Source organism: Alosa alosa, chromosome 6, assembly GCF_017589495.1.
Source record: "Alosa alosa isolate M-15738 ecotype Scorff River chromosome 6, AALO_Geno_1.1, whole genome shotgun sequence".
Classification (NCBI taxonomy): Eukaryota; Metazoa; Chordata; class Actinopteri; order Clupeiformes; family Clupeidae; genus Alosa; species Alosa alosa.
In genome coordinates, this window is record NC_063194.1 from 5,123,697 (window position 1) to 5,140,248 (window position 16,552).

General features: G+C 45.6%; 1 protein-coding gene across 2 annotated transcripts in view; it reads left to right on the forward strand.

Annotated features, from left to right (window-relative positions):
- Nucleotides 1–3,233: 3,233 nt before the first annotated feature.
- Nucleotides 3,234–16,552, forward strand: part of LOC125296629 (reticulon-4 receptor-like) — a 28,170-nt gene continuing 14,851 nt past the window's right edge. The window contains exons 1-2 of one of the 2 annotated variants that reach the window (XR_007193816.1): nt 3,234–3,670; nt 12,110–12,276. Coding sequence is in view for 1 of the 2 variants with exons in the window: in XM_048246643.1 (XP_048102600.1) it covers nt 3,649–3,670 (22 nt within the window). In the remaining variant the exon portion in view is untranslated. Of the gene's footprint in view, nt 3,671–12,109; nt 12,277–16,552 lie in introns of those variants that run through there. The other variant, XM_048246643.1, reaches the window with a different exon arrangement.

A 16,552-nucleotide genomic window follows, 5' to 3' on the forward strand; every position in this document is an offset into this window, starting at 1 on the left:
CACCACTGTCACTGTCCTTTTAATATTGGTGCACATCTCCTCAGAGCCTTCACACCTGCAAAGTTGTGTGAATGGTAAGTTGTTACTCTTGCAAGAACACCTTCTACTGCATTGGCTGGCAAGACAACAGCACTTCACAAGCTCCACAACAGCCTGTGGTGCTGGTGGAAGTTTTGACAGAACAGGAGCCCATTGCCCATCAACAATTTGCCTCCATCCCAGTGATGGTGAGTCAAGAATCTTTGGAGCAGGCACTGTATCTTGTGCCCAAACATTTACTTGCCTGTGTGCTCTCAGAATTTCAATTTCAACTTAATTTCACTTATAGAGCGTCAAAACATTACCCATGTCTCATGGCGCTTTACAGAGTGTTAAACATTCAGACAGAGCCAATGAGTAACAGGGGTGAGGAAAAACTCGCAAGAATTGGAGAAACATATCGGATGAAACCCTAAGCAGATCCACGACTCAAGGGCCTGACCCATCTGCCTGGGGTCAGTTACAGGACAGTAAGGTCTATATACAGAGAATAGAACATGGTATTTAGAGCCACCTGAGGTATATGTTACAAAGTGGTTAGATGGTTACATAACCAGTATGATAATGCATGAATCCTATTTAGTGTTAAGTTTAAATAGTCCAGTGTAGGGGATGAATTGTCCATAGGGATTAGGAGTTGTCATCGGGCAAGTAGTGGGTCTCTAGGCTGCGCGGGCTGGAATCCGAGCATGGGGACAGCAATAGACGATGGTAGGACAATCATAGGGATGGGATTTCCCTAGTTCCCAAGTTCCACTTAAGGACTTTAGCTGTTTGAAAACCATATTTTGAGGAGCTGACACACAAATTTCTCACATCCAGCTAACACGTCTGGAGATGGATGAGGACCTACTACAAGCCTACAAAGTGTGTTAATGACATCATCATGACTTGTTTGACTTTCCTTTCCCACGGGATAAACAGTAAATGGCGGGACAAACGGTTGTCCTTCAATTTCCTGACAGGATACAATAGGATACCCGATAGGTCCACCGACTCTATGCACGATGTGATTGGCTGGACCGAAGTTTGGTTTTTCCACCTCACAAGCCAACGGAGAGTTGCTAGACTACCCTGGCTAGAAATTACATTTGCTGCTGCTAGGGTGCGTCAAGATTTCTAGGCTGAGATGTATCTTTTGTCGACGTTCTCCAGTGCCCATGATAATGAGACTGTCTTTGTTGATGTCTGGTACCCTGCGAAGGGCAAGCACCAAGACATCTGTGTGGCGATAATAGATATGTGGGGTTTTGCCAAAATGACTTACTGCTACTGCCACCTTTGTGTGTGTGAACTGTGACTGGCAGTTTACATAGTTCAACAGCTTTATGAGCAAGGTAGAGGGGCGAGGTTGGCTTTGGTTTCCTTCGATCCCAGAAAGCTTTAAAGTCTTTGATTGGTGTAGTCTTGTATTTTGTATCCCTTATCATGAGCATTTTCCCATTGTATCGACCTGTCTCGTCCTGTCTGTCATGGAGTTTGTGATGGTATAGTTGTTAAATAATAAGTAGCCTATATGTCATTGTAGCCTCGTGCCTCACTTTCAACATTTTCAAAGAAGCATTCTGCCAGATCTTAGCAACAGTTTATGTTACTTTTCCTGACAACCATCTCCTGCACAACAGCCATGCCATCTATTAAGATGCTATCCAATGTGTGTGTTAATTGCACTGAGCTACTCTCTGTAGATTGTTCAGATGATGCTGTTTCTGAAACCAGTCACAATTCATGGATGAAGGCAGACTTAGCTGTAGTGGGCAGCATTAGGCTTGCATATAATCAACAAATTCATATGTTCCCACAATTTCCTGCAAGTCCTGTTAACAGAATTATTGAAGACCAAAGAGCTCATTGTGGACTTCAGGAAGCTTTCTATCTGAGGAGGCTAAAGAAGGTCCACCGCCTCCTCAGATCATGGTGAACTTCTACCGCTGCACCATCAAGCGTATCCTTACCAACTGTGTCACAGTTTGGTATGGCAACTGCTCTGCCCACGACCGAAAAAACATTGCAGAGGGTGGTAAAACTGCCCAACGCATCACTGGTTCCTCACTCCCCTCCATTGAGGCCATCCAGGGCAAGTGATGCTTGCATAAGGCGCACAGCAGGTTCAGAGGAAGCTTTCCTGCAGCTGAACTCTAGCTCTGCATCCTGGTTGACAACCAACCTACAAAGCCACCCCCGCCCAATGCCTCCTTGCCTGTGCCTGTTGAGGTGTCCACGACCATAGCAATCTTGACAGGGACAACAAGGAGGCAGACCCCCCCCCCCAATGTATGTTGTTTATACATTGTTCACATTACATCACTGGTTGATAATCATGACATCTCATGTCACCCATGGTCATATGTATTACCTAAGTCATTAAATTTTATTAGAACATGTATGTATATAATGATAATACCTAACATATATCCATTTAAAATGTTTAAAAAGGCGATTATTTGCAATTTTTGGTGATATATCCGCCATCTTGGATTTTGGACCTGTGCAGTCCGGGAAAAAAATGGAAACAGGTAGTTTTGCAAACTATAGGGTCTGAAGAAGTGAAAAAACATAATTTGAAAAAATCTATATGAAATGTTCCAAACACCTTTTTTTGCTACATATCGCCCTGCGCTATTTTAGATTATTATTGTTATTGATGGTCATTTTCAAAATTCTCCCATAGCCAGTAGGCCTACTTATATTATTTTTTACTTCAGAACCTTGTGGATTTACAACTGACAAAATCTAATCAAAACTATTCAATCTAATTCATGGTTTCATCATTTCGGACTGACTGAATGGAAGACGTGTTCAGTCAAATGAATCAATATAGGCTACACCGTTTTTCTCTCCGAAACTCTGGGGGCATGATGCATGTAACGAATATAATGTTTTTAACGATGTAGCCTATAAAGTATGAAATAGGCTACATTTTAAGTGTGTGTTGACCATAGGAGTCTAAAATATGGACTATAGACGTGGTTACTGTTCATTTAGGCCTACTGGAATTATTTTGTTACTTAATCTTATATAAACCCATGTATAGCACTACTGTCTTTAAGGTGGAATTGATGTGGTGCGCTCTCTCTCTCTCTCGCTCTCTCTCTCTCTTTCACAACATACACACATTCACGCGCACCAAACCCCCCCGGATCCCATGCAGGCGCAGATCCGCCACGAGTCCCCACCCTCGCGGGCATGCCGAAAGCAACACAAGACACGATAACTATCGCCGAGCCCATAATAATCACCTGGAAGAGTGCATCCTTGCTGCAGCGGATCGTGTCGAGAGATAGTCAGCCTATCGTCGTCTCAGTCCTTCGTTATCTGTGTTAGATCCTGCCCACTTCTGTGCTTCTGGAACGGGTCAGATGTGATATCTTGAGAGAGATATTTAGGAGCCGGCGTGAATGACAGTTTCTCTTTTAATCGTTTCGCAGTTTGCTTGCTCAAATGGCAGATGACGGCTCTGAGAGGAGACAGAGCTCTCCGGGTCGTTACCGTGTAGTGGCATCTTGCTAAAGTTTTGAAGATCGGCACATGTCATCCTCATCAAGACTCATGGAACCCTGATCGTATGAAGACAAGAAGTGGCTGTTCTCAATTTCATCAGATTTGAAAATGACGCCCATAACATGCGAAGGTAGGTCACGGCATTAATTAGAGGTTTTGATAACAGCCTCTAGATCAAACGCGGAACAAACCCGCTAATGTAACGAGATGAGAACATGGTTGTGTTTTAAAATAATCAGGTAGGCTATTGGGGCATGGATTTTGGTGATATGTGCTTTTGCTGCCTGGTGTTAATATACATTTTCTATGATGCTGAAATGTGAGCAGAAGAAATAGCCTACAGACAGCAGGTGCGTGTGTTCGGGGTGGCAGGTCAAGGCGGGCAGTGAGCTGGTTGTTTTTTGCGTTGGGGAGGGGGGGGGGGAATCTCCCCCTCTTCCGCGCTGTGAACTTGGTTTAAGTGATTTACTTCAGATCACTTTCACATCAGACTTGCATCTGTGTGTTTCTGTGATTGAGTTTTTCAAAGCATCGTCAAGCTTTGAAAAATGTCTGATTGGCATGATGTCAACCAATCATCCACACCTGAATGCATGCACAGCTGGGAGACTAAGATTCTGTGTGGGTTTGCCAGTCTGACTCATGAGTAGTAGCGTGCCTATGTCAGGTGGACCAAGGCCAGGAGCCCATTATAGAACTGAGTCACATTTTATTCAGTGACTTGTAGTTATTTTTTAAATACTTATGATTCACTATACTTACACATCAGTAGCCTCTGCACCATGGATGGATTATGAACTTTCGGGCCCCTGGGCCCAGATGTATTAAGGGCCCCCCTACAAATTGTCGCATATGTGGGAGGGGGGGTTTGGGGGTCCTCCCCCAGAAAAAATTTAATTTGTTTGATGTGATTTCCTGTATTCTGGTGCATTTTGGGGAGGGCCAATACTTTAATTCAATCAGAGTAATAGCCTACATCCTGATTTGTTGATATTGAGGCAGTGATTACATGCAAAGGCTTGGGCTTCAGGGCCCCCTGACCCTTTGGGCCCCTGGGCCCGGTAGGCCCGTGCAGTAATCCATCCCTGCATACAACACAGCAGCCATGTCTTCTTGTCTTTTGCCCTAATTTTACCAATACGCATACATTTATTTTAAATAGTGTTCAATGCTCATCTACATTGACAATGCTCAGTTGTGTTGAAAATACAAAAATACACATCAGATATAGTCATCAAGGCAATGTCATCTTTCATTTTGCTTGGTAACAGTACCATCTCATCTTTTGGATAGTAGCAGATTGAGGATATCTGATGCCAAGTAGAGAGAGCACCTTAAAAAGCTCTCATATCTCATATCTGAAAAGATGAGAGCCTTCTGTCCACCCACACATAAGCTGCAGTGGCCACTCATATAGCACACATCGGTGCACACACACACGCTTCAAACATGACTTCATTGAATAGAGGAATACAGATTACATCATGGAAATGTGCACTCAAATTTGTCCTGAAATATTTTTAGGTGAGATGATCGTAAACAGATGGGTTTCAGTATGCACAGGCTGTCACATACAAGTACGTACATAGATACCTAGACATACATAGCTATACATGGGCAATGTTGAGCAGAATTATGAAAAACATTGAGTGTTGCAATAAGTTTGTTGATTGTTACACAGAACTCATAAGATAAAATAAAGTAAAATTGTTACATATAACTCATAAAACACTTTCAAAGCAAACCATTCAAAGCAAAAATGCATTCCAGAAATATATTTTGGATTTGATGACGGCTGCAATTTTCCCACATTAACATACCTCCAATTTCATATCAAATCACTAGGGTTGGGTATCGTTTGGGTTTTATCCGATACGGTGCTAAATCGATACTTTTAAAGCGGTGCGGTGCGAAACGTTGCCTGAACCGGTACTTTGTTTTTTAAAATGTTTTAAATTAAAATGGTCTAAAGCATGAATTGCTTTTTTTTTTTTTATTGATAAGACAAATTTGAACATGAAATTGAACTGTTATATTCAATTTACTGTCAATATCTCATTGCTCCTATGAATAATACATTTAAATGTTAAAACAAACAGCTTGCCATGCATGCACACACAATGGTAAGCTCTGCTTTCAAGTTTACCCAGTGTAGGCTGTTTGCCATAAGGTATGTTAAAACCGCTTGCCATAGAACTGCCAGGTCATGCACAACGGCATTTGCAAGCAAGCTAATCTAACAGGGACTCTACTTTCTAGTTAATTCAGTGTGTTCCCAAATGCTTCAAGAAATTTCATGTCTTTACCCATAACACGCAATAGTTTTGAACATGTTAGGCTACTTCTCGGTGTTGAAGTGTTTAGATTTCCAGTGATAGCCTAGTAGGCATTTTAACAGCAACTATGGCTATGCGCCATAGTCAGCTGAGTTTAATTAGCGATAACCCACGGAGATGGTTTCGTAGCCTCTTTGACAGCTCAGTGACATCAGGTATGTAACCTACATATTTATGTTTTTGCCAACTAACTTTTAACATGATCTTCATATTCATTATGATGCTATATGGGCCTCATGCACATGAAAGATTAATATCATGTCATTATGTTGTTTAGAACACACCGTGAAATAAAGTTTTCACCTTACAACTTTGCTGATAACATTTCAAATAAATGCCAGTTAGCGCATTAGCAAGGATATTGTGTAAGGTATAGGCTACTGTTGATGTTGTTTCATAGCCTTTTGCTATGGGCTCACGCAAGCTGTCAAACACTGTCCCCTCGCCTATGTGGTGCACTATGGTTGGTTTATACATCCAGTGTTTATGTTAGCTAACTGTATCTGGATGTGTTGCTATCAGAGCAAGACGGTAGAGATGGCACATGACATGCAGTGACATGCACCGGTGCCATATTAGAACCGTGTTTTGGTGCCCAACCCTACAAATCACACACATATTCACATTACACCCATTGGAGTTCTTAAACAATACAAAATCCATATATTAATTAGGCTCTTATTTGCTGGCCACTCACTGTGTAAATCATGCTTAGCCATCGTCATCGCCAGTGCCGGCCCAAACCTTTTGGGGGCCCTAAGCAGAATTTGATTTGGGAGCCCCCTCCCACAACATGGAGTCACCTGTGCTTGACGATAATTGACAACTTCACACTATAATGTTATATTATAAATTAATACAGTGAGGTTATGAATTAATACAGTGATGGACTATGAGCTACTGCCCCCCAAGGCACAGATGAATAAGGACCCTCTCCCACTACCCTATTTGTGCAAAAGTGGGTACAAACGGATAGGGGGTTCTGGGGGTACTCCCCCAGAAAATTCTGAATTTGGTAGATGTCATTTATTGTATTCTGGTGCATTTGGTCAGCTAGAGAATGGCAATGGTCTGGGATGGTCAGCTAGAGAATGGCAATACCTACATTTGTTCAGATTCATAGCCTTTTGCTTTTTGACTTATGTATTCATATTCAAAGTGAAGCACTAAGTGTGGTTTACTGAAGTTGAATTGACAAATAACAAAATACAACAGCATTTGTATTTGTTGTAATTTAATGACTTGTTTCTCAACAGATTTGCAGAACAAACGTGCATTAAATGAGCAATCTTCAACTACAAAATAAAACCAAAATAGACAAACATTAATAATCAAAAATATGTCCCAAAAAAGATACTTATTCCTACTTCGTTCTTGGCTTTCAGGCATCTGCAACTCTGCAGTTGACGAACCTGCAATAATTAAATAAATACATAAATAAATAAAAAAGCTATGTTAAATGTGTCATGTCATATTAACAGGCTATGTAACCATTTGCCATCAAGAAAAACCTCACCTTCTGTGTCATCGTGCCATGGAGGCAGACACTTGATGAAACATCAGGGATAGAGATAGGTAGAGGTAGAGATGTGCTCCAAAGTACTTCAACAGTGTTCCTGAAAAAAAGAAATAACATTGCATAAGTGCATAGTTGATCGAGCAGAATGAGTTTATTTTGCCATCATTATTTACACTCATCAACAAGCAATTCCACATCTAACAATTCAATTCATATTCTATTGTAGCCTGGCTAGCGCCACCACTTCTCAATGAGACGTGGTCTGGGAACCAAACGTTCATTTTCTCGTATTTGAAAAAAATGCCCAGATCCGTTTATTGGGTGCCACGGATGTTTATCAAATGCGTCTGTGCATAGCTCATCATCGTCTTGCTTTCCCCCCTGTTCTGTGATTGGTTCCCTATTTGAGGCAAAAATTAGGGCGGTAGTTTCCAGGCTGCCTTAGCAGCGTGAATCAAATCGCGCGCAAGGCAGCATGGGAACACCCAGGCTAATTCTATTGGCAAATGAGGCATAATTGCAGTATGGTGAACGATTAACATGGTGATCTACTTTCTATTTTCATCACAGAAGTCTCCCCACCCAACATGGTATATTTTCTCATAAACACCAATACCATCTCTCACCAAAGATCTTAGAGCAGAGCGCACGTAGTGTTCCATGTGTGCCTATGAAGCTGGAACGTTACCGACGCCCAGAGTCGCGCTAGTCAGTGGGTTGGGGTTGGGACATGGAGCCTGGGCTTAGCCTGTTGTTGCTATCAGACGTACCACTATGTCACATATTACAGAACAGTAATAAACTATCAACACTTTCAGGTGCGAAATCAGAAACAATCCCTCTGTGGTAAATTTGCCTGTACGTTTTCATGTAGCTAGTGCTAATATCCACTTTAGTCAGCTAGCTAACTTTAGTTTACAACATAAGCCTACATAGAGCTAGTAACGGGGATAAACAATCACACTATCCTTGACATCTGAAATACACCTAGATAAATATATAATAATGGGAGACATTTCTCTGTTGATGGTGGGGATTTAGCTCTGGTGGTGGCGTATATTAGACATTAGATCATGACAGCTAGCTAGCTACCTCAAGCACAAAACATACTGTAAATCATCATGCAAAAATACCTTGATCTTGCTCGTTTTTCTCGTCTGTCCTTTTCTTCTTTCTGTTTTCGGCACCAGAGGGATACGTCCTTTTTTGTGACCTGTCTTAACATTAGCTGCTACCATATATCTCTTCCGATTTTTGAACTTGATGCAGTGTCTGCACGAGTTGTATGCACGCTGAGGTGTCTAGTTTATGTGCATGATTCAAAGGCTGGCAGACACCGTAGCAGTAGGCAGGTATATTGATCATGAAATCAGATTTTTTAAAATTATTATTATTAATTGTTTCATTTATTAATTCATTTATGTCACTTGTTTACGTTATTTAATATGTAAAAAAAAAAAAAAAAGAAATGATAGCTTCAGCGAAAGTTCTACTAGGAAGACTTCGTGAGTGTAGCTTACTCCTCCCATGCTTACATGGAGCCAATCTTAGCTTTGCCTACTTTCGGGAAAGCCCTGCAATCTGATCATTCACACATTCAATCAGCGCTAGCCTATAGGAATTCAGTGGGCTCTTTAAATATGTACCACCTAACACTGCTTCTGCTTCTCAGTACGCTGACTTTGACGTCCTAGCTCAGGCTTCCGCTTGGACCTGGGCTCTCTGCATTTTACATTAAGCCCCTTCTGCCCTCAGTGGCGTTACTTGTTACAATCCTACCGGCTTCGTTGCTGCGCTGTTCAGACCTGTTGCGTCCCTTCAGTCAGGGCCACTGCATGTCGGCTTCATCGCTAATCTCTGCCTATCGGAGCCAGTCACGCCACGCTGTTGCAGCCTTCAATTCCACGATAACCTACTGCCGTCGGTCGCCCCTCGCGCAACTCTGTTGCAGGCCCATGTCGTTTTTGGCAACAATTTCTCAAGCTTCAGCGTCTGGTTGGTAAGGTTATCGTGCTCTCTCTTCCCAAGCTCCTCGAGCTGGACTACACTCTACCCACAGTCATGCAACCTGCTTGCCAACGATATTCGGGCGGCAGCAAACAAACTGACTTGTCTGACACGGTTTAACTTTCACTTAAGCCTCCTTACATAATTCCTGCTGATTTTATAATCCTTGCGATGTGTGCTGTAAATTGCTGGCCTGCACCACGCTGCCGTTGAACCCAACCATGTATTAAGACCTGAATTGATGAAGAATTGATGTTCTACACTCACTGTGGTTATCTCGATGTCTACCTTGGTTGAGCGTCGTCAAACCAGTTGTCTTTTTGTGTAGCCTCTAATTTGCCTCGCTGCTCGTTGGGCTGCATAGGCTTTAGGCTAGGCTACTCGTCTGCTGGACCTTCGGTTCAGGTATCACTCCTCGTGCATGGCTGCGGGGAAGCCAGTTCATCGTTGCATTCGTTTGATCATCTGGGAGTCGTCCCATACCTTCTGGTAGGAAGTCTACACGGCCTTCCTCGGGTGATTCTCTGCATGCACTGGCCGTTGCTCAAACTACTCTCAGCTACCGCTGATCTGTCATGTCCCAGGTATGCCGTGGCGTCCCGGCGTTCTCGGCTATCTGGGTTCTCAATTTTGGGGGGTCTTACACCAAAGCTCGAACCAAAATGACGGCACGCCGGCCCATGGTCATCAATTGCCAGTATGTCACACAAGCTATTATCTAGGCAATAATAGGTGTTTTCTTTTCAATGCCCAGATTATGTCAGTGTTCATGAGCTGACACCATAGTGTGGGCTCATGCCCCCATGGTTGAGAATTAATGGTTTAATGGTTTAATTAAGAAGCTGTGTCATTTGTGTATAACATATCCTTCTAGCGTCTTTTGTATGTTTAAAATGTCTTCTGATTCCGTATCGTGTCTTGGGTTCCTAGGAATTCTATGGCAGGCCTCACTTTGCTCACTGCCACCAGTGGGTCGCTTCAGCACTCCATATATTGGTGTTAATGGTTACCGGCTGTTCATGATTATGTTGGTAATTTTACGTTTTGCTAGTTGTGGTTTAAATGGTGGCCTATGCTGGAAGTTCGTTGATCCGACTACCAACGTAGCCGTTGGCTGGTTGTTTTACCGATGGCGATGCTACATGTCACCTGTCTAACCACTCCTTCCTTCTCGCAGGTCAAACGGAGCGGTCCATCACTGGCAGACTCAAGTCTCCTTCAGGCCAACGCCGCGCCCTTCATGCACTCTCTTTAGACAACGGGTCTCTGCGTGTCCGTGTGATTTCAGCCCATCTAGTCACGCCATCAGTCACATTGATTGCTGACTCGAATTGCTGTTTTAGCAGGATCCTCTGCAAATAATGTGTACTCTAATTTCCATTCTCCATTTTGCCTTGGCTGTTTTGTTTTTGGCAGATATGCTCACCCGAAGTGATCAGCCAGGGGAGGGCGTGCAAGTTCCTTTTACATTCTCCTCCCAATCTTTAATTTGCTAACCCCTGCAGGTGCATCATGCCTCCCCTCTTCCATTGAGGGGATGCAGTTCGTCAATGGAGAAGCAGTTCCACATATCACACTAATATCTACTTTCTTACAGGGATGGCAGTGCCGGTTCACAGAATCACGCAATCGTGTGGATCATGTTTCCAGTTCATACTGGAGGGGGGTCATCCCTCCGTCTTCACAAATCTCCCGAAGGCCAGCGCTTTCGAGGATATCTCCTCTTGTAGCACGGCTCAAAACTTGCCTTCCTAATCCCAGCACTTATCACCTGTCTAGAACTGACTCTTGACTGTGTAAAACCGGCACTCACTGATGCACTTTTTTTTAGTTATTGTGCTCTACCTTGTAAATTGTTTTTAATTGCACTGGCATTGTGGGAGAATTGTTTTAGCTTTAACCTGTTTGCCGTCACTTTGGTCTAGGTTGCCCTAGACGCTGGTTGCCCAGCTCACTGTCCAGGTTGCCTTGGACGCCGGTTGCCCGGCTCATGACGCTCGTCTAGGTTGCCCTAGACGCTGGTTGCCCAGTTTGGTCCAGGTGGCCCTGGATGCGGTTCCCGGCCGTCATGTCTGTCTGGGTTGCCCTGGGCGCTGGTTGCCCAGCTCATGGTTCAGGATACCGCTATACGGTCAATGTTAACTGCCTGATTCGGACTTCGACGCAATTGGATGACACTCGTCTGTCATCTGTTTGGATCGCCTCTGGCCCGCTATATCAGCTACACATATATTGGTTCCCCGCGATGCAAGGGGCAAAAGTTACGTGCATCATACTCCTTGCCAGACTCGAGTCTCTCCCTGAGCAAATGCTTCCGTGAGAACTCTGGATTCCCAGGGTACATTGTCAGTCGCTTTGATTAAAAATGTCCTGGCCACATGGAATGTCGTGTGAATGCACACCCTCCCACTCACTCAGGGGCCAGTGCTTGGCGATGACTAATATAATTTCTGCATCCAGTTGGGCGATATGTATTGCTTATTCTCTCCTCATTGCTACCTTTACTCATTGTCTCTCCAGCAGCCAGTTCTAAACTGTACTATCCTGCCACAATGGTGCAGCTGGTATAGCAAGCTCGCGTTAAGTCATTCTCAGAGCTCCTCTGCACTCTGAGATGCATAAGCACCATGGTGGTACCCCAGCACTCATCTGTTCGTTGTCTCGTCATATTTCAGTAACATATGTTTCTTCCTCCTGTCACATACAGGCATGAATTGTCCCGAAGTCCTTTGTCTACGTCGCAAGGTCATGCTTCCCTCGCATTACTGATGCTGCTCATCTTATTTTGGGGGGCTTTCCAAGAACAGGTGCTAAGGTGTAGCTCACACGCATCCATCCTGGCCTTGGGTCTGCAGCTCAATGCATTCATCTCACTCTAGCCGCTGCAGGTGAGCTATCGAACCAGAACACACATCTGGCTTCACAAGCACTAGTCTTCTACAAAACTAGTCACAATGCTTATCTATCCTAAATATTAAACCACATGACTTCGATGCGGATATACTCAAGCACCCATATCAACTAACTCATTGCTCCGGTCCCAAGCATCTGCAACCACAAGCTCTATTCCCCTGCATTGATCCTGAGTACATCATGTTTAACCTTTTAACCCTAACCATGTTTTGCTTCCCTGGTCCCCGTTCACTACCTTAAACTACGGCTCACACTTTACCCGATTTTCAGCAGCCATCTAGCTAACGCGTGCTGCTTAAATGTAACCTCTCTTCAAAGAGGTTCACTTCTCACTCATTCATCGGGCGCAGCCAAGACTGCCGCCAAAAGGGGCTATCCACGTCATCCATCAGGATGCATCAAACTAACTCCTCTTGACATTTTCGATGCTCAGAAGTTGCTCTCCCATGTTAACTCAGGTACCTCATTTTACCTTCACAAATCCTGGTGGCGGTGGTTAAATTCTGGCATTAAGCCTTTGCACTAATTGCTGAAACATATTGGGCCCCAGCATGCGGTAGCTTGTGGTGATTTAGTCTCAGCCATGGGCATGTTGCCCTTTCACTGATTGCCCAGCTCGTTCGGCGCTTTATGGTTCAGGTCACTTCTCGCCGGGTCGCCCGGCTCGTGATGCACGTCTAGGTTGCCCAGACACTGGTTGCCCAGTTTGGTCCAGGTTGCCCTGGATGCGGTCGCCCGCCATCACATCGGTCTAGGTTGCCCTATACGCTGGTTGACCAGCTCATGGTTCAGGTCGCACCATCGCCGGTTGCCCGGCTCGGACGGCCGCGTCTAGGTTGCCCCTAGACGCTGGTTGCCCAGTTCGGTCCAGGTTGCCCTGGATGCGGTAAATGACGGCCGTCCACGTTGGTCTAGGTTGCCCTAGACGCTGGTTGCCCAGCTCACTGTCCAGGTTGCCTTGGGCGCCGGGTTGCCCGCTCATGACGCTTCCTAGGTTGCCCTAGACGCTGGTTGCCCAGTTTGGTCCAGGTGGCCTGGATGCGGTTGCCCGGCCGTCATGTCTGTCTAGGGTTGCCCCAGGCGGCTGGTTGCCCAGCTCATGGTTCAGGTCGCGTCGTGCGCGGGTTGTCTGCCGTGATGCTCGTCTAGGTTGCCCTAGACGCTGGTTGCCCAGTTCGGGTCCAGGTTGCCCTGGATGCGGTCGCCCGGCCGTCACGCTGGTCTAGGTTGCCCTAGACGCTGGTTGCCCAGCTAATGGTCCAGGTTGCCTTTGGACGCCGGTAGCCCGCACGCCTCGCGGGTCTAGGTTGCCCTAGACGCTGGTTGCTCAGCCGCGCATAAGCACTAAAGTCCAGGTTGCTCTGGATGCGGTGGCCTGGCTCGTCCACGATGTACTAGCTCGCTAGTCACTGGGCGCCCAGATCGTGAAGTGCTTATGGTCCAGGTTGCCCTGGGCGCCGGTTGCCGGCCGCCGCATTGGTCTAGGTTGCCCTAGACGCTGGTTGCCCAGCTCGTCAAGCTCCTAAATCCCACTAAAGCGAAAGCATGCTGCGGGCCCCACTACAACCCTAGGTTTATGGTTAACACCTAGCTACTTTAAAATTCTGTCGGCGTCCTGGCACAATGTCTTCACCCTGGCCCAGTCATGCTGTTTAATTCATCTCGTATGTATACTAATGTCTCTGCTCCTCTCAGAACCAGATTAGTGAGTCACCGCCCTGGCGGGCATCACTCATCCTTTTGGGGGTAGGCTCCCCGCCCCTGCCTTCATCCATCGGCAGGAGGCGAGATCCGCCATCGCTGGACGGATCCGAGGACGGGCCTACGCCAAAGACTGTTACCTATTCAGGACTCTATCATGCTTGCATCCAAGCCGTTCCTTTACTAATTAAATCGTTAACTGATTCTATTCTGTCGACTGAGTCTTTCTGGTAGAAATGATAGCTTCAGCGAAAGTTCTACTAGGAAGACTCGTAGTGTAGCTTACTCCTCCCATGCTTACATGGAGCCAATCTTAGCTTTGCCTACTTTCGGGAAAGCCCTGCAATCTGATCATTCACACATTCAATCAGCGCTAGCCTATAGGAATTCAGTGGGCTCTTTAAATATGTACCACCTAACACTGCTTCTGCTTCTCAGTACGCTGACTTTGACGTCCCCTCCAGCCACCTCTGCCAGCAGTCCACGTCCATTGGGCACGGTCTGCCTACCACATCTTCCTTCAGCCACCGCCACCAGTTGGTCCCCGTCTCGTCGTGGGGGGTAGGCTCCCCGCCCCTGCCTTCGTCCATCGGCAGGAGACGAGATCCGGCCATCGCTGGACGGATCCGAGGCGGGCCTACGCCAAAGACTGTTACCTATTCAGGACTCTATCATGCTTGCATCCAAGCCGTTCCTTTACTAATTAAATCGTTAACTGATTCTATTCTGTCTACTGAGTCTTTCTGGTAGAACTCAATCGGGGGCCCCAAGCAGCCGCTTAGTTCGCTTATGCCTCGGCCCGGCCCAGGTCAATGTTGGTGGCAGAGATGCCAGTGGACATAGGAACAGACATGGCCTTTGTTTGGCCCTGGTCTTAGCCTGACGTCATTAACACTGCAGCGTTTGAACGACGGAACTTTGACCAAACAACACCACTTTCTATACACAGGTGTTACAAGGCTGAGCGAAAGTTGCGTCCATGGTGGTTTAGCAACAATACAGCTTTTGTAGAAACGCACGCCTGGTCTTTATCTCGCTCTGATCTCGTTCTTATCTTGCTCTGCTCCAGTCTTGATCTGGTCCTGATCTCATTCTTATCAGTCTATCTGGCTCCGATCTGGTCTTTATCTTGTCCTGATCCTGTGTCTATCTGGCCCTGATCCGGTCTTTATCTGGCCCTAATTTGGTCTTTATCTGACCCTGATCCGGTCTTTATCTGGCCCTAATTTGTTCTGACCCTGACCCGGTCTTTATCTGGCCCTAATTTGGTCTGACCCTGATCCGGTCTTTATCTGGTCCTGGTCTGGTTCTGATGTGGCCCTGATCTGGGGTGCGTTTCTAGAAAGGATAGTTGGCTGCGTGCCAGAGCCAGCTATGTTGTCAGGGTGTATGCTACACCAGCTCAGCTACACCTTTGCTGACAGTAGATAAAGAATACGAAGGATACCTGGGCAAATAGAATAGGGAAGAAAATAGAAACAAAGGAATAGGTGAAAATACAGGCAAGGGCACAATGACTTAGTTTAGTATAGTATAGTATATATACTTTTTTGATCTTGTGAGGGAAATTTGGTCTCTGCATTTAACCCAATCGTGAATTAGTGAAACACAAACAGCACACAGTGAGGTGAAGCACACACTAATCCCGGCGCAGTGAGCTGCCTGCTACAATGGCGGCGCTCGGGGAGCAGTGAGGGGTTAGGTGCCTTGCTCAAGGGCACTTCAGCCGCGGCCCACTGGTCGGGGCTCAAACTGGCAACCCTCCGGTTACAAGTCCAGAGTGCTAACCAGTGGGCCACGGCTGCCCAACTTGGACTGACTTAGACTTAGACTCTTGCCAGATGATAACAGAAGTGAGAGTGAAACAAGTGTATAATAATTAGCGCTAATCCTAGCCAAATGGCTGCAACTGAAAATACATCTAACAATCCATAGCTCAAAGAGAACAATGTCGAGGAGATGGGCACACAGAAAAGTGGAGGGGGAGAGGAGGGAGATATTCCTTCCCCATTTTGACTGAAGGGAGGATATTCTTGCACCACTGTTGTGATGGAGTGTCCTCCGTTGGGGATAATGTGTACTTCGTTATTTCGTACTTTACCTCTAATCTTGGCAAACTGGTAAACCGCTTTGGCAGTTTTATTAAGGAAACAACACATGATCTACACATTTGTCCAGCTTCAATTCTTTCATGTTTGCTGGAGATGTTTGCTACTACTTGCTACTACCGTTTTATTGCTTCCTCTACTTCTACCAGTGCTTCTTCAATATCGAAACTGTAGCGTCACCCCCTCTGGTCGCTGACTGGCCCGCCTGACAGACTAGAATCTTATTGGGAGAAAAAGAGCTGTATTTAGGATGATACTGGGTCAATCAGTCCATACATTGAGAGTGACCGATTCCTCAGTACATGGTTCTAACACACAGCACTGGGTTGAGCCAGGCCCTCACCCAATAACTCAGCTGCTGTTTGTGTTTATATAGATAACCCCAGAATGTACCGGAGCATTCCTCGCATCAGTAGTTTTTAAATTTA